This window comes from Melanerpes formicivorus, unplaced genomic scaffold (genome assembly GCF_026170545.1).
Source record: "Melanerpes formicivorus ecotype bairdi unplaced genomic scaffold, bMelFor1.0.p_v2 SCAF_5, whole genome shotgun sequence".
In the NCBI taxonomy this organism is placed as follows: Eukaryota; Metazoa; Chordata; class Aves; order Piciformes; family Picidae; genus Melanerpes; species Melanerpes formicivorus.
In genome coordinates, this window is record NW_027142357.1 from 10,473,351 (window position 1) to 10,488,693 (window position 15,343).

The following is a 15,343-nucleotide window of genomic DNA, read 5'->3' on the forward strand; positions in this document are numbered from 1 at the left end:
TCCTTGCAGTTCAGCAGTACCTTAAGGAGGGTCATGGGAAGCTCAAATTACCCCCAATCTTCTAAGAAGCATCAGCACAAAAGGCTGTACAATATTATGACAACAATGCTGGCAGCTCTTCTCTGGACCCAGCTCCTCTATTTGGGGATTTGTTAGAAGCACCAAGGAGGAAAGGATGGTCAACTTCACAGTGCTGACAAACACTTATTTTCATAGGCTCACCTTTGAGGAAGCAGCAGTGTAATATGTAGGAAGGAACAAAATACAGTCTACACAATTGTTTGGCTGTCGGATCCTGAGGGACCAGAGCATGCTTTGATTCAGTAGGAATGTAAGTGTAGCCTTCCCTAGCACTGCATCAGTTACAAAATACACAAACCAGCAACAGCGAGTCAGCAATGGTGGTGAAATGTCACCAGTTTAATATGTTACCTTGTCTTGACATGAAGATGATCACAATTCAAGTGACCTCTGGGCTTAAAGATCTATTTCATACATCCCCCAGTGGCTGAATCTTGTCCCATACTTTGACAATACAGTATTACAAATTCAGTGAAAATCACAACAAAGAGAAGAGGAGATAAAAAGGGATTTAACGCTGTCAGGATGCTAACCCCTGAATCCCACCACAAGCAAAAACTGCAGAGGACTGAACCTGGATTAGTTCAAATATCTGCTCCATCTGTGTACTCCCATTTTTTCCCCCCCACATGTTTACTTCTAAGCTGCCAACACAGCCTTTCATCACTCCCAGCAGCTTTCACCTTATAAATCCATCACCTCTGCCTTCCCAAGCAGCACAGCCTTCCACAGACCTGCTCCTCCCACCCCTCCCCTCTCACCACACACCATCTCACATTCCTCCATTCAATGGTTTCTGCCCACCATCAACAAACATCAGGAAAACACAGACCAACCTGTTTGCTCCTGCACCAAAGAAAGGAGAGAAGGTGGATTTCAGATTTCTTTTGTTGTCACATTCTAAGGAGGAGGAGAAGGATGGCAAGTCAAAAAATTGCTAGGCATTGATTTTGTTTGGTTGGGTTTTTTTCAGATCTTTATTTTACAAAAATAACTTACAAATAGAGACAACTCTCAGAAGTACGATCATTCATTCTGTGCATAAGGATACAGCTTTGTGAAGTATGGGTGTAGGAGTTAACAACTCTTACAACACTGTTAATTTTAACATGATGGTAACTATATTACATTACATACATTTCATGCTCCAGATGTGTGGGTTTGACCATCACATAAAGCTACGGTCGATAATGTGTGCCAGCCAGGGAGGACACAACTAAGAGATCACTTCCATTCTACTACTTATCAGCGTCCTCCTACCTACAATAGTTGAAACCAAATGTCAACCTAACACTCAGACTACAGCACTCTGGATACACTCATCAGCAATATACTTCAAATACATGAGAAAAATATATTTAACTTTCAAATACAATTGTATAAGGTACACCAAGAGCCAGAAAATAAAGTCTCGAGCTTTTAAATACAACACACTATATATATAACACATACAAGGAGACCAGAGGGAATCTACATGTGGAAGAAAAAAGCTTATCCTGGAAATGCATGTTATCTATGGTACACAACAGCTTTGCCAGCTACAAAGTCATTCCCATTTGCATAGCATTGTGGAGAAGCCCAGACCTGGCTAGGAGGAGATCAAACAAAACATACCAACAAAAGGCTTACATTTTGGTACCACTTCCATTTTGCACCTGATTCTACCCTTAAATTACAGTTTGCTATTTCTCTTTTGTAGGCTGGAATTCATGCCCCGTTCGTAACAAGCACAGGGAAAGGGGAGGTTAACAAAAAAAAAAAAAAATCCAAACCAACAAAACAGAACGAAAAAACACAACACAAATAAAACAAAGGTCAGAGAGTCAAGGAGATTTCTTTATGGGGTTGCAGTCACTTGGCATTTTGCTCCAGAGCAGAGTATTCTGCTTCTGAGACTCTGGAAGCATCAATAAGTTTAGTGAGGCCAGTTTTGGCAGAGTACTTGAAAATAAAGGCTTTCATGAGCTCATATCTGTAGTTGCGGTTAATGAAGCTGTACAGGATGGGGTTGACACAGCAATGGACTAGAGAGAAACACTGAGTGATGTGAAGAGTGGCATATAAAAAGTTCTCCATCTGACAACTGAAAGGTATGAAATGAAGGCTATAGAAGATGTCAAGCAGGACAGCTATGTGGTAGGGTAGCCAGCAGACGAGAAACACGACGACATAGGAGAAAATAATCTTCCCATTGCTCTTCCTCTCTTGGTCACTGGAGGCAGAGATGGTCTTCGCAAGGAGGAAATAAAAGACGGCAATGACGGGAAAAGGGATAAGAAAGCCCAGCACAACAGAAATAAGCTCCATGCCAATCAACCACTCCTTGAAGCTCTCCTCTGGATAGACAGGACGGCAGTAGGTTTCGTTGTTGGAAGAGACAGTCTTGAGATAGTAGGTGTCTGGGAGGGAGGCAGAGAAGGCAAGAAGCCACACTAAAATGCAGATGCAGCGCCGGATTATCTTCTTCTTGCGATTACTGGAGTTGGTGAAATAGGCAACTGAGAGGTAGCGGTCCACACTCATGCAAGCCAGGAAGAAGATACTGCCATATAAGTTGATGGAAAATATAAGGTGAGTTACTTTGCATGTGATTTCCCCCATGTGCCACTGGTTATGCTGGACGAGGGAGACAACCCACACTGGAAGGGTGATGACAACACACAGATCGGCAATAGCCAAATTAAAGATGTAAAGGTGGGTTTCGTAGCCAGTCATTTTGGCTTGGAGGTTGACCCATACCACAACTGAGTTGGCCACCAGCCCAATGACAAAGATGAAAATGTAGAAGAAGGACAGGGTGTAGAGTAGGGCACTTTTGTTGAGCGTGCCAGGGCATGTCGTCGCATCAACAGTGATGCAGTCACCGTTGTTGCACGTCCAGTTGATCTCTGTCAAGTTGGCCGTTTCCAGAAAATCAAGGATGGAAGTCAAATCAAGTGCACTCATGTTCGCTCAGTTCGGAGTTCGAGTGACCTACAGGTAAAACAGGATCAAAAGAAATTACTTAAAGGAGATACTTCTGCTGCCATCTTCATACCACAAAACACAGGCAGGACACGATGGAATATCCTACTCTTGGAAGGCATTGTCTGTTAAAGAGATCCATGGAGTAGAATAACCAAGACACATAGCAAAACTCATCTGGTTGACAAGAGATGAACAGTACTGGCTTTCTGTGAGGTTTTGTTGGTTGTTTGTGGGTTTGTTTGTTTTTTTTTCCTTGCAGCTCACATCTGACATCATCAGACTGGCTATCATTCCAGGGTGTGAAATCCACAAAGTACACCGTGGCCAAATAAGTGTCAGGCAACTGAAGCTGTCTTCTCCAACATAAATGATGATACTATCGCTTTCAGCTGGGGAATCTTTAAGCCATTTTGTCTGCACTCCCTCAAGCATAATAGAATTGATCTGGCTGATACACGGTACCGTAAAACATTTACCACAAGCTCTGGTCAGCATCTTGTCAAGCCCAGCTCCAGCTGCATTAAGGAGAAATGGGGAACTAAGAGGCTTTGTACCCTTGTCCAATTTTAAATTTAAATCCTGCTCTGTCCTCCCCCCTTCCCCGGAAATCTATTTTACAAAGCATCCCCTGCATTTAACGATTACCACGTAGGTCTGAGAAAAGAAAGGGACACACACACACACACACACAAAAACACTAAAAGAAAAAAAAGAGTAGGAGCTTGACTGCTGAGCAGATCTGCTGGGCTTAAGTTTTCTTTTTTAGGAGAGTGCTTTGATTTACAAAATACTGCCCCCATCACAGCTGGCTCTACAACAACTGCTTCCTCCCACCCTTTTGCTTTTCTACATCTACTGTTCTTGCCTCTTCAGCTCCTTCTTCCATCAGCAGGCAGCAGACAAAGCAAGGGGCTCCTTGTTAACTTCCTGGACAGCAGAAGGAAGGGCCCCAGCAGACCCATACAGTTTACACAAAATCCAAAGCTGGGCTGCTAATTACCGTTGTGCTTTTGGGGTGGTGTAAAAATGCTGCCTTCCCTGCTGGGATCCTCCCACTCCACAGGGCCAACAGTACCACCCACGGCAGCAACCAGCTGCCCTGGCCTGTGACCTCCACACTTCAGCCAAACAAGTTTTGAAACCCTGTGTTTGTGGGCTCTGGGTCGTGACACACCAAAATAAAGGTGGAGAGGAAGGTTTCCAAGGAATGGACCCCATCTTATTCCCCCATGACTTCATTGAAGCCAGAGCCTTGGGTCAGCTACCCCATCCATACATTCTACCATGGTCACCCCTGAATGCTGGCTGCCTTGCTCTTCTCTGTGACCCAGCTGCGAGAGGTACCCCCTGGTTCCACCTCACCCCTGAGGTCAGCACCAGCATGAGCAAACAGCTGGAAAGAGCAACAGTGGGGAAAACACCTCCTACAGAGGAACATCTTCGACCCAACCATAAGAACTCTTGGTGGGTCTTACAGGAGGGGATTGTGAGCAGGGAAGATCTTAGATGTGCTCCTGTCCTGAGCATCCTCTTCTAACCTCTGCTCCCCAAAAAGGGATATTGCTTGACACAGCACCACTTGCTCCTCCATCTGCATAATTGGCTCTTCCCAAACCTCCCACCCTCCTTGCCTGCCAGAGATACAGTCTACCTACGGAAGAGAAGGGAGATAAGGGGGGAGATTACCGGGGAGGACTCAAGTCACTATTGTCCCGGTGGAGGGGAAACTAGAGGCACTAACAATGAGTGGGGCGTGCATGCATCCAGGGAAGATCAAATCTCTCCACAAACAGGGCCCAAATTGGCCCCATGAGGAGATCTAGCCTATTACTTCAAACCTATGCAGATGTCCAGGCTTTCATCCTGCTGGTCTGCTGAAAGACGGAGTTGAGATTCAAACCAAACTACACAGAGATTTTGCTAAAACACTGGCTAAGAGGAAGCCAATACAGTGGCAGCTTTCTGTTCTGAGATAGATGATCTTCTAGGTCAGGAAAGCAAAGGGTGATTTAACCCATGTCCACACCGAGCAGAAGAGCTGATTCTGCCACCCCTAGAGGCACAGACCACCCTCAAGCTACACTACCTGGTTGGTGCAAGCAGCAGGGATGTGCCCTGCCCAGGTGCAGCTCCCCAAGATGTAAACTTCAGCCCAGAACTGCATATGGGAGAGGAATGGATCTTCTGCTAGACTTCCTCCAGGGTCACACCACTGTGTCAGCACACTTTTCAAGGTCTCTCAAGTGGGGGAGAAGCAGCATTATCCCTAAGTCCCTGTATCTCAAAAACCTTTTAGCAACTAAAGCAAGCTCCCTACAAGCCACAAAACTCCCAGCTCTGTGGCATGGGTCAATGTCTCTTGCTGGTATTTGTGGGAAGCGTGACAAGCACTGCAGGAGGAATGCCATGCTATCCCCATAACACACCACAGAAGTAGCACGGACATATTCTGAGAAGGCACATGGTCCAACAAGGAGACCATGCATATCCCCTAACAGGGAAGGAACTCAAGACCCAACTCAGAGAAGAAGCAACAAGACAGCCAAAACCCCCTGAAGCTGAAGCTCACACCAGTGCTGAGGATCCCACAGTCCCCAGCCTAGGCCACCAGCTAGGAGAGGGCACCACCACCCCAGCCGCTTCCTCACAATCACCCTAGGGATATTCTTGAACACAAACAGCCTGAGCCCAGTTCTCAGCCTGCCTCTGCTCCAAGAGCAGGTCCGCTGCACGCACGTGCATCCGTCTGTCCGGGGCCGCCCGCATGCCTGTGTGCTTTCGCATCCCCAGCGCGGCAATAAAAATGTGAAACCGATTCGGCCTCCCAGGCTCACAGCCCGGCTGGGGAGGGTGGCTAGATGCAGAGATTACAGCTTTACAAGGCCGGACTCACTATAGTCTGGGATTAGCTGCTGTAACCTGAGCTCCAACTCCCACCCAGATTAGCTGGGAGGTGTGAGGGAAACCCACCAGGCAGACTCAGGGAGTCCTCTAGGCCCCTGGAAAGAAAAAAGGCAAAAAGAAAAAAACAACAACCCAACAACAACAACAAACCTTTAGCGCTCTCTGCAGACAGCACAATAACCTAAAAACTTGTGAGGGCAGCTGGAACTCCTTCTTGTGTCCACTGCGCTGCAAAGCTGTTGCAAGACATCAGCCCTTCACCTGGCAAGCACGTGTGCTGCAGCCAGGCCCTGCTAGTTCACAGGAGTTATGGCATAAAGGGAAGGAGATGCAGCCAAAACAGAATTGTGGTATCATGGAAGGGACCAACGAAGGTCATCTAGTCCAACCCCCCTGGATGTCCCTGGAACTGATGCAGCTGGCAGAACTGTACCCTCCCTATCCCACCTCCCACCCAGGACATGCTACAACCTGTGAAAACATAACCATGCATCCCTGCCTAGAGGGGCAGCTGAACACTGCATGGCAGTGTTCAAGCACACTTTTGGGAACTTTTCAGTATCCCATTTACCACCTAGAGCATCCTGCAGCCCTGCCCTGCCTGCACTCACACCTGCTTCCAGGCACCTTAGGGGCATGGGCAAACTGGACTTTGCCCTTCTCGAGGGCAGAAGGAAATAATCTGTGCCAGAAAAAGTTAGGAAGCCTCGTCTGGTTGTCACCTACACACCTTCACCCCTTTCACATCAAAGGGTAAGTCTGTTTCTCCAGCATGGGGAAGCAAGCAGCACAGCCCTATCCAGGCTGTTTGGCCACTGCAGGATAACCACGTCCCCATCGGGCTTTGCAAGACTAAGCCTAGCACATTTAAACTCTCTTCTACAGTCCTCAATTGAAGAAGTAATAATAATAATCGGGGAAATAGTGTCCCAGGCAGCTCCGGATCACACGGAGGCACCCAGGGATAAGAGGCATCCCGCAGCAAGCAGTGCTCGGATGCTGCGGTGGTTTCAAAGTCTCGGACCCTCTCAGCACTACACCAGCCTCCGCCACGACGAGGCATGCCAACTGCCACGGGTGGGGTGCGACAAGAGGAGACTCCCCCCGACCCCAATGCGACCCCGAAAATGGGTGGGATGCAGCGAGGTAGGCTGCGGGGCGATGAAGAGCTAGGCAGCGGCAGCCACGCTGCTCCAGCCTCCCGCGGCAGGGGCATAGAGAGACCCGTGGCGCGCAGCCCCCGTCCCGCAGCCCCTCCAGCCCTGTCCGGCTGAGACTCCGTTTCCCTCTCCCTTACCTCCGGGAACCGGCGCGCTGAATGCTACGAAGCGACTAAACGCGGCCCGCCGCCGCCGCCCCTTATATCTGCGGCGGGGGACCGCCTCTCGGGGGCGGCTCCGGCCCCGCCGCCAGGCCCAGCAAGGCACCGCCCGCCCCGGCCCCGGCACTCGCGGAGCGGCTTGGGGTGGGGGCCCGGGACAGAGGGCGAGGACAGCATGCCTCGCTGCATCCCTGAGAGCAAAGGAGTTAGCGTGGTGGGTCCTTTGTGGGCTCCGTGATCATTACCAGGATAGAGGATTGAGGGGAGGTGTAGACTGACACAGGGTGGGAGAAGAGGGAAAAAAAGAGTGGAAAAAAGATTTTTTTTTTTTTTTTTTTAAGAGGGGAAATGGATAGAAAATGAAAAACGGGGGGTGGGGGAGAGGAAATTAATAAACAAATAAATTAATAAACAAATAAATATATAAAAAGAGGGAGGTGGGGGAGAAGAGAAGAGAAGAGAAGAGAAGAGAAGAGAGAAGAGAAGAGAAGAGAAGAGAAGAGAAGAGAAGAGAAGAGAAGAGAAGAGAAAGAGAAGAGAAGAGAAGAGAAGAGAAGAGAAGAGAAGAGAAGAGAAGAGAAGAGAAGAGAAGAGAAGAGAAGAGAAAGAGAAGAGAAGAGAAGAGAAGAGAAGAGAAGAGAGAGAAGAGAAGAGAAGAGAAGAGAAGAGAAAGAAAACTGAAAAAAACACAAACAGGAAGATCATAGGAAAAACACCAAAAACTTTTTAAAAGGAAAAAAAATTCAAAAAGGGAAAAAAAGATAAAAGAGAAAAATGTGGGGCAAAAAATGAAATATGAGGGGGAAAGAGAGGGAAAAGTATGGAAAAGGGGGGAAAAAGAGAAAGAAAAAAAAAGAAAAAAGGAGCAAAGGGAAGGGGGGAAAAAAGAAAAAAATGGAGGAATGAAGTGGGGAAAAAATATCAAAAACAAGAGGAAGAAAAATAAAAAGACAAGAAGGTTTCTAGTGGTTTTCTGGTTTGAGTTGTTTCCTCCCACACCATGATAAAACCTTGAGAAGACAAGGAATGAGGCAGCAGACCCTCAGCTCTATTCCCTCATCCAGGGAAAGAAAAAAATAATACCAAAAAACAGTGACAGGAACTCAGAAAGCCACTAAGTAAAGCTGAATCCCCACTTGACACCACTCCTTGCACAGTGGAGATGATGGGCTTAGGTCTGTACTCAGCTTCAGCAGGTCAACCTGTCTGTCCCAGGAAGGTGTGAGGGTTAGATGACAATTTACCTGCCAGCACAACGGCCCCACGACACACCTTGCCAAAGCTTGCCAAAGGCACTGACAGCTCCACAGGACATGAAGCACGTGGCTGCTCCGGAAACACCTCATAACCCGCAGCAGGGGCTTTGCTCCCCTGCCCCAAAACCTGCTGCTGGAGCACACACCAACACCTATAGCTCCTAAATCACCACACCACTACTAAGCCACCATCTGGATTAACGGGTTAACTGACACATTTGGGACAGCGCTTTCTTGGAAGACATGGGGAGTTTTAGCACTCACAATCCTCCATAAAGCAAAGATTTGGGTTCCCCAAAGATACTTAATCCTGTTTCCACAGGCAATTAAAAGCTTGCGTTAAAACCTGCTGGCAAATGCCTGCTTAGAAACAAACTGTGTTTTCCCATGAAAGTGCCTAGCACAAGTTCTCCAGTTTAATGTGAGTCAGAGAAGAGGCAAAACAGAATGTTTTATTCTGTGGCACATGGGACCCATCTAAAAAGCGTGAGGGTGTGGCTTAATAGGAGTCCCATTCACCAGCAGAGCAGTTTGAATTCTGACAAAGAGAGGTTGCTGATCAAGGAGCAGAGCCAAATGCAACAAATTTACACCCCCACAAGCAAAGACACAATTATCTTCATCTTTTCTAGCAGCAAAGATTATAGCATCATAGAATGTTTTGGGTTGGAAGGGACCTTTGAAAGTCCATCTCTCCTGCCATGGTCAGAGATGTTTTGAACTAGATCAGGTTGCTCAGAGTCTAGCCCAGCCTGACTCTGAATGTCTCCAGAGATGAGGCATCTACCACAGAATCATAGAACAGTAGAAGTTGGAAGGGACTTTTGGAGATCACCTTGTCCAACTCCCATCCTAAAGCAGTTTGTCTCCAATAGGTTGCCCACAACCACATCCAGGCAGGTTTGGACTATCTTCAAAGGAAGAGATTCTACCCTCTCTCTGGGCAGCCTGTTCCAGTGTTTCACCACTCTCATCACAAAATTTTGTTTCTGTATGCCTAGTCTGATTCTCCCCTCTTTTAGTTTAAAAACATTACCCCTTGCCCTGTCACAACAGGCCTTGCTAAAAAGACTGTACCCACCTTTCTTATAGTACTTCAAGTACTGAAAGGCTGCTACAAGGTCTCCCTGGAGTCTTGTCCAGGCTGAACTCTCTCAGCCTTTCTTCATAGGAGAGATGTTTCAGTACCCTGATCGTATTTGTGACCCTTAAGCTGTAGATACCATACCTCCTTGCAGTTCCAAGTATGCACTAAATCTTGCCTGGTACTCAGCCCATGCTGCCTCCCTGCATACCCCCCAAGACCTTCAGTATCTCCAAGATGACACCACACTGGAGAGCACATGTCAAAGGAACATGCTGGAGAAATGTCCAACCCATTAGGCATTTGGTGATGCCTCTCTCCCCACCGAGATCTGGGCTGCCATCAGTTCCAAGTGCCACCTGGCAGCAAGATCATAAGAGGCCACTCGGATCATCCCATCCACCACCATGCTCACAACACTGCAGGGGTTTGGGTGCCATGAAGGAAGAACAGAGGTCCTGCCATCCCACACATAGAAAGGGTAAGCCTGTCCCTGACTCCCACTCCCCCTGGATGACATCCCCAGCTCACAGCTGCCAGTGAGCAAAGTGTTTTGACATCCACTTTAATTCTGAGTGCTTGCCCAACTCCGTGGTTGTTGGTGGAACTGAAGTACAATGAGTTCAGACAATGACAGAAGCGGGTTTAAAAATAAGCATATACAGAAGCACTTGGCTAAATTGGGCTCTGAAAATCCTAGGGAAAGTTAAAAAATAGAAAATAAAGGCACTGTAGTAGAACTGCAGTCACTTAGCCAGAAAAGCAAGCAGAGTGGTTTTTCCTAACTTGGTGTGCCAGAAAACATCAAGTAGTACAATCCCTTCCACAGCTCTTCAAAATACTGGCCAGCATCTGCAACTGCAAAGCTGCTGGCTGTCCAGGAGTCACAGACAACCTCTCCTCTCCTGTATTCACTGAGAGCAGAGCCCTCACTGCCCTTCCCAGGTTCCTCCCTCTGGCTATCTTTTTGTAGAAAGCACGTTCCTCACGCAGAAGACACAGAGCACATTCCCTTTCAGTTATGAAAGCCACATTTTACTCAGCATTCAGGGAAGAAATACTTGGACCATAAGCAAAACAATGTGGTCTTGGAAAAAAAAAATCTGCACAATATGAAACCACCTCCCTAAAACATGGCAAACAGAGCTGGGGAGGAGCTGGGCACCCCAGATAAGAAGGTCAAGATGCTACCTGCTTGCCATGATTAGTTGGTATCTGCTGCCAGTGGAAGCAGGTGTCCCAAGAGACATGATCTCAGAGAGTCTAATGACCTCAAACTCCTTGTAGATGCAGCTATCCAGGTAAGGCGATCTATCACTCATTGAAAATAAGTTGGCTCCATATCTTTAGGAAAGGGGAAAAGCAAAGCTCTGCAGCTCACAATATCTGTGGCAAGGTGCTGGGAAGGGACTCTCACCACATTTGCCTTGCAGGGTTTTTCTTGGGGCCCTCCCACAATAAGCCTCTGCTTTCCCCAGACTGTGAGGGGCCCTGTGCAAGGTCAAGGCTCCACCATGCTCAGCGGTGCAGATAAACACACCTAAGGGCAAGCTCTGACCCACAGAGATAGGTATGGCAGGAGGACTGGGCAACATTCAGCACCAAAAGCCAGATTGTTGTTTTAACTACTTAGGCCATTGTTTTGCACTTACATTTTGCTTAACTACCTGAACTACAGCACAAGTTTTTACTAACATGGAGGGGAAAGAAAAATCAGGAGTTTCTCAGTCCCCATAAGCCTCTCCTTGCTGGCATTTGGCATGTGTGCTGAACGCATCCTCATTTTCTCCTAAAGCTTCCCTTCCCAACTGGGAGGCAGATGGAAGCTAACGCCCAGCCCTGCCTACTCAAGTCAACAGAGAAAAATGAAAAAAAAAAGCAAGTTGGCAGTTTTAAGTGCTAAAGATATTTTTGGGGTGAGACAGAACGCCAATAAGGCAAACTGCATATGCGTGTTGGGTGGGGAAGCATTTCAATAGCACAGCAAATATCAGAAAGGGACAAAGGGAAAGATTTCACTGTTGCACAAGAGAGGATTTACGTGCAGCAAGAGCCAAGTGGGAGCAGCATCTCTGAGCGGGTGTCCAAAGGCAGCAGCCTCACAGGCAGGCGGAGAACAACGTGCTGGCCAGGAGTGCAAACACCCACATCAGGGCGATACAGCCAGGGAGAGCCCCGGAGGAAATCAGGCTGTGATCCGTGAAGTGTACGAAGGTAAAAAAGAGCTTCCTGCAGTCCTGGGAGCCAGCGCCAGCAGGCTGCTGGATGAAAATGCAGGGCTCATTTCCTCCCTTTTCCAAGACAGCAAGTTCTCTGTCCTCTCCTGGTCATGTTCCTCACTGTATTGGTTGGATGATGGATGGAGGAACAAGCCACCGGACTAACAAAAGGAATAAATAGATGACTACATCAGGAGTCACCTCTGAAAATCACAGGCAGAAAGGAAATGAGTGGCGAATTTCCAGCAGGCAGTGACTGTGGTACTGCCCAGCTTCACTTCCCCTACCAACAGAAAACAATCAAGTCATTTAATGCCAAACCATGCCTAAAGCAGCGTCAGCAGCTCCTGGCAGCCTTCAGGAAAGCCACAGGGCTGGTCTCCTGTCCAGCTTTGTCCTGTCTAGTCTGGAAGAGACATGAGATGAGGAAAGGAAAGTGAAAAGAGCAGGGAGAAGGACCATCCCCAGTGCTGTGCTGCAGAAAGACTCATGATTGTGGCAGTGTGAGAACAGCACCTGTGTCATAGGCAGCTCCAGAGAAACCAATGTCTTCTGTAGAAGGATGGTGCAAACCAGAGATGCCCCAAACTGAAGAAACTGCCACAGCTTGTGAGGGTGAGAAAGAAAATGCATGGCTGTGATACTGGGTGGAATGCTCAGCATGCCCAGAGAGGCTATGCTGCTGCAGGCAAACATATGATGTCACATGGTGTTTTACAGCTAGGGAAACTGCGGCAGAAAGAAGTTGACCTCTTAAAACTGGAGAGCAAAGGAACATCTGTGCACACAGAGGCTGCCAGGGCAACCACAGCCCATCCTAGGGCAAGGTTCCCACTTACCCTGGCCAGTGCAGGGCTTCCTTTTCTCCTTCATAACACCCACCCCATAATTTAAAGGTTCATGAGATCATCCTTTTTTCTTGTTTACCTTTTTAGAAAGTCTGTCATGGGCAGGTTTCCACCTATGCTGTAGCTCCAGAGCTGTGCTTTCAACTCCACACCACAATAAGGAATTTAAGAGGAAGACTTTACAGTACAAAAGCTGAGCTCCTTGAGATGTCATAGGCATCCAGCATCTGTAGTTTGAAGCACCACTTGCCAAAAGCCTTGTGAAAACCTGCCGGTAGAGATCTGCATTTTCCAGGCACACTGTCCAGTCTGGGGACAATGCCGTCAGCATTCAGCCCTTGACAAGTGATGATGAACAGTGCTGATTCCAAGAGACAAAGTAAAGCACACAGCACTTCATGTGGGTCTCCATCAACTGGGCCACCCAGGATGTTAACTGTTCTTTTTCTTCCAAAGATGCAGCTTTCCATCACAGAATCACAGAATGGTAGGGGTTGGAAGGGACCTCTGGAAATCATCTAGTCCAACCCTCCAGCCAGAACAGATTCACCTAGAGCAGTTTGCACAGGACAAATCCCAATGGGAATTGCAGACATCATTGCCAGTGAGCATCCCAAAAGCCAAGCACTGGTACGTGATGCATCCCAGCAGGACCTGCACAGGCAAGGGCTGGCACAGCAATCAATTTACCATTTTCAAGGCGATGAGAGCTTTTAGGAGAAATCAATTGGTGCTGTAATTAGGAATATTATCCATGTAGCTAATAATTATTGAAGATGGCTTTCTCCTTCACAGTTCATTTCCATCTTACCCTTCCACTAAATAAAGGTGTTACGTACAGATCTTATTTTCAGCTCTATAATCTACTGTCATAGACATTATTGCCATTTATTTGTGTGCCGGAGTGTGACCATGAGGAAGATAAAATAGGACCCCAAGCAGCTCTACAGCCAGCAGTGAAGATTTTTTAAAGGCATTGATTTTTACATAAACACTATTCATATACTTCTCCTCTCCACACAGTGCTGTCTCAAATTAGCAAGGTGACATTAATGTGTCAGGGGTAGGTTTTGACAGGAGCCAGGCTACAGAAAGCCATTGCCCTCACATCAGCAGCAAGGGTTACAAGTGGCACACCAGGGACAGAGAGGGGGGAAAAAAAGGAGTTTGAATTAGGATGATGGGATCCCCACCACTGCCTTCACTTGCTTCCCTGGGAAAGAGTCCTGCTAGGTGTAAAAGGACTAAATAGTACATGCCGGTAAGAAATAAAAAATTCATTAAATCGTAAATCTTTTGGAAAGGGGATCTGCTGGGGAGATTATATTCACTTTTCATGGACGTATTAATCCAACGGTGGCATATCATATTGTTCTCTGCGGGGGAAAAAGACATATTGTTTTAAAGTATGATATTTAGAGCACTCCTTTAGGAAGGAAAGCAAATATGATCTTGGCAAGAAAAACTGACTACATGAGCACTGAGTAAGGGACATTAAAAGCAGGGCCCAAGTCCCAGCTGCCGAAAGTCAGCATGGATTGACTGGAGCTGTTGGAGCTCAGCCCATGCATGGGAGCTGAGAATGAAGGTCACCTCCATTTAGCTGCAGCTCCTTGCAAATGTTAAGTACATGAACACAAAGGGCAATTTTTCACCGGGCCTGTTGTGCACAGACATTGTTTGCCGGCTAGAAAACACCAACAGCAGCTGAGAAGACAAAAATGTTACAGCTGCCTTGAGTTTCATGTTCCTTGGCCATCTCGTTCTGGACTCCTTCTGGCTCTGATGAGCTATTCTGGCTGTCAGTCCAGCCAAATAGTCAGGATATGGGTAGAGCTGGACAGCCAGCTGCAGAATATGGGGTCACCAAAATCTTCCTTCAATTGCTGGCCAATCTATACTCCATATGCCTGGTCTCTGTTCTCCTCTATTCCTACTGCGGCACACACCCAGAAGTGTCTGCAGTAAACTAACATCTATCTCCTGCCTAAATCACAATTAGATGAAAGCAAATAAATAACTCCCTCCCCTGAGGGACCATATCTGACAGACATCTGAGGATCATCCTGCACATAGCCAACTATAACACATAGATGAGGTCTGTTCACAACAGAAAGTTTGCACAAAATGCTGGAGCTGGACTGGTCTTACAGACTCCTTTAACAGCTACAGTTATGATCCACCTTTAGCTTCCCACCACTCTCCTGACCCCAAAATCTTGTATTCCTCTGAAATGGGAGCATCCCTCCCCACTTTTTGCATCCATACCTTCAGCATAGTGGTCAAAGCAGCTCCACAGTTCAGATTTCCTCCAGCTTGGCTCCATGATGCAAGGACACCTGGACAGGACTCCTGTCCACTGTACATATTCTCCAGACCCTGATTTCACACACAAGGCCCTGAGGAGCTCCACTGTCTCCTGGAGCATATCTTCCCTCTTGAGAAGGCTGTGGATAATTAACAAGAACACATGCAGACCTCAGCTCAGATCAATTTCACACAGCACCATAAGCACAATCACAATCAACCCAAGCAGTGTTGCTCTGCCATGTATCTACTTTCATAATAAAGGTTGGGGGCTGACCTCTTGGAAAGAAGCTTTGTGGAGGATAGAATCCTGGTGGATAATTTAATCACAAGCCAGCTATGCACCCTTGTGACTG

General features: G+C 47.3%; 1 protein-coding gene across 3 annotated transcripts; it reads right to left on the reverse strand.

The window, feature by feature from the left end:
* Window positions 1-399: 399 nt before the first annotated feature.
* Window positions 400-14,973, reverse strand: ACKR3 (atypical chemokine receptor 3). Of its 3 annotated transcripts, none has more exons than XM_068138069.1 (2): window positions 7,250-7,314; window positions 400-3,054 (listed from the first exon to the last, which is right to left on the reverse strand). In XM_068138069.1, exon 2 carries the CDS (start codon window positions 3,025-3,027, stop codon window positions 1,933-1,935), a length of 1,095 nt encoding a protein of 364 aa, XP_067994170.1. In that variant the 5' UTR covers window positions 3,028-3,054; window positions 7,250-7,314; the 3' UTR covers window positions 400-1,932. The 3 variants fall into 3 exon arrangements, with proteins under 3 accessions (XP_067994170.1, XP_067994171.1, XP_067994172.1); XM_068138070.1 differs by lacking the exon at window positions 7,250-7,314 and adding an exon at window positions 14,949-14,973 and having other exon boundaries at window positions 1,030-3,054; XM_068138071.1 differs by lacking the exon at window positions 7,250-7,314 and adding an exon at window positions 6,103-6,127 and having other exon boundaries at window positions 1,030-3,054.
* Window positions 14,974-15,343: the final 370 nt, after the last annotated feature.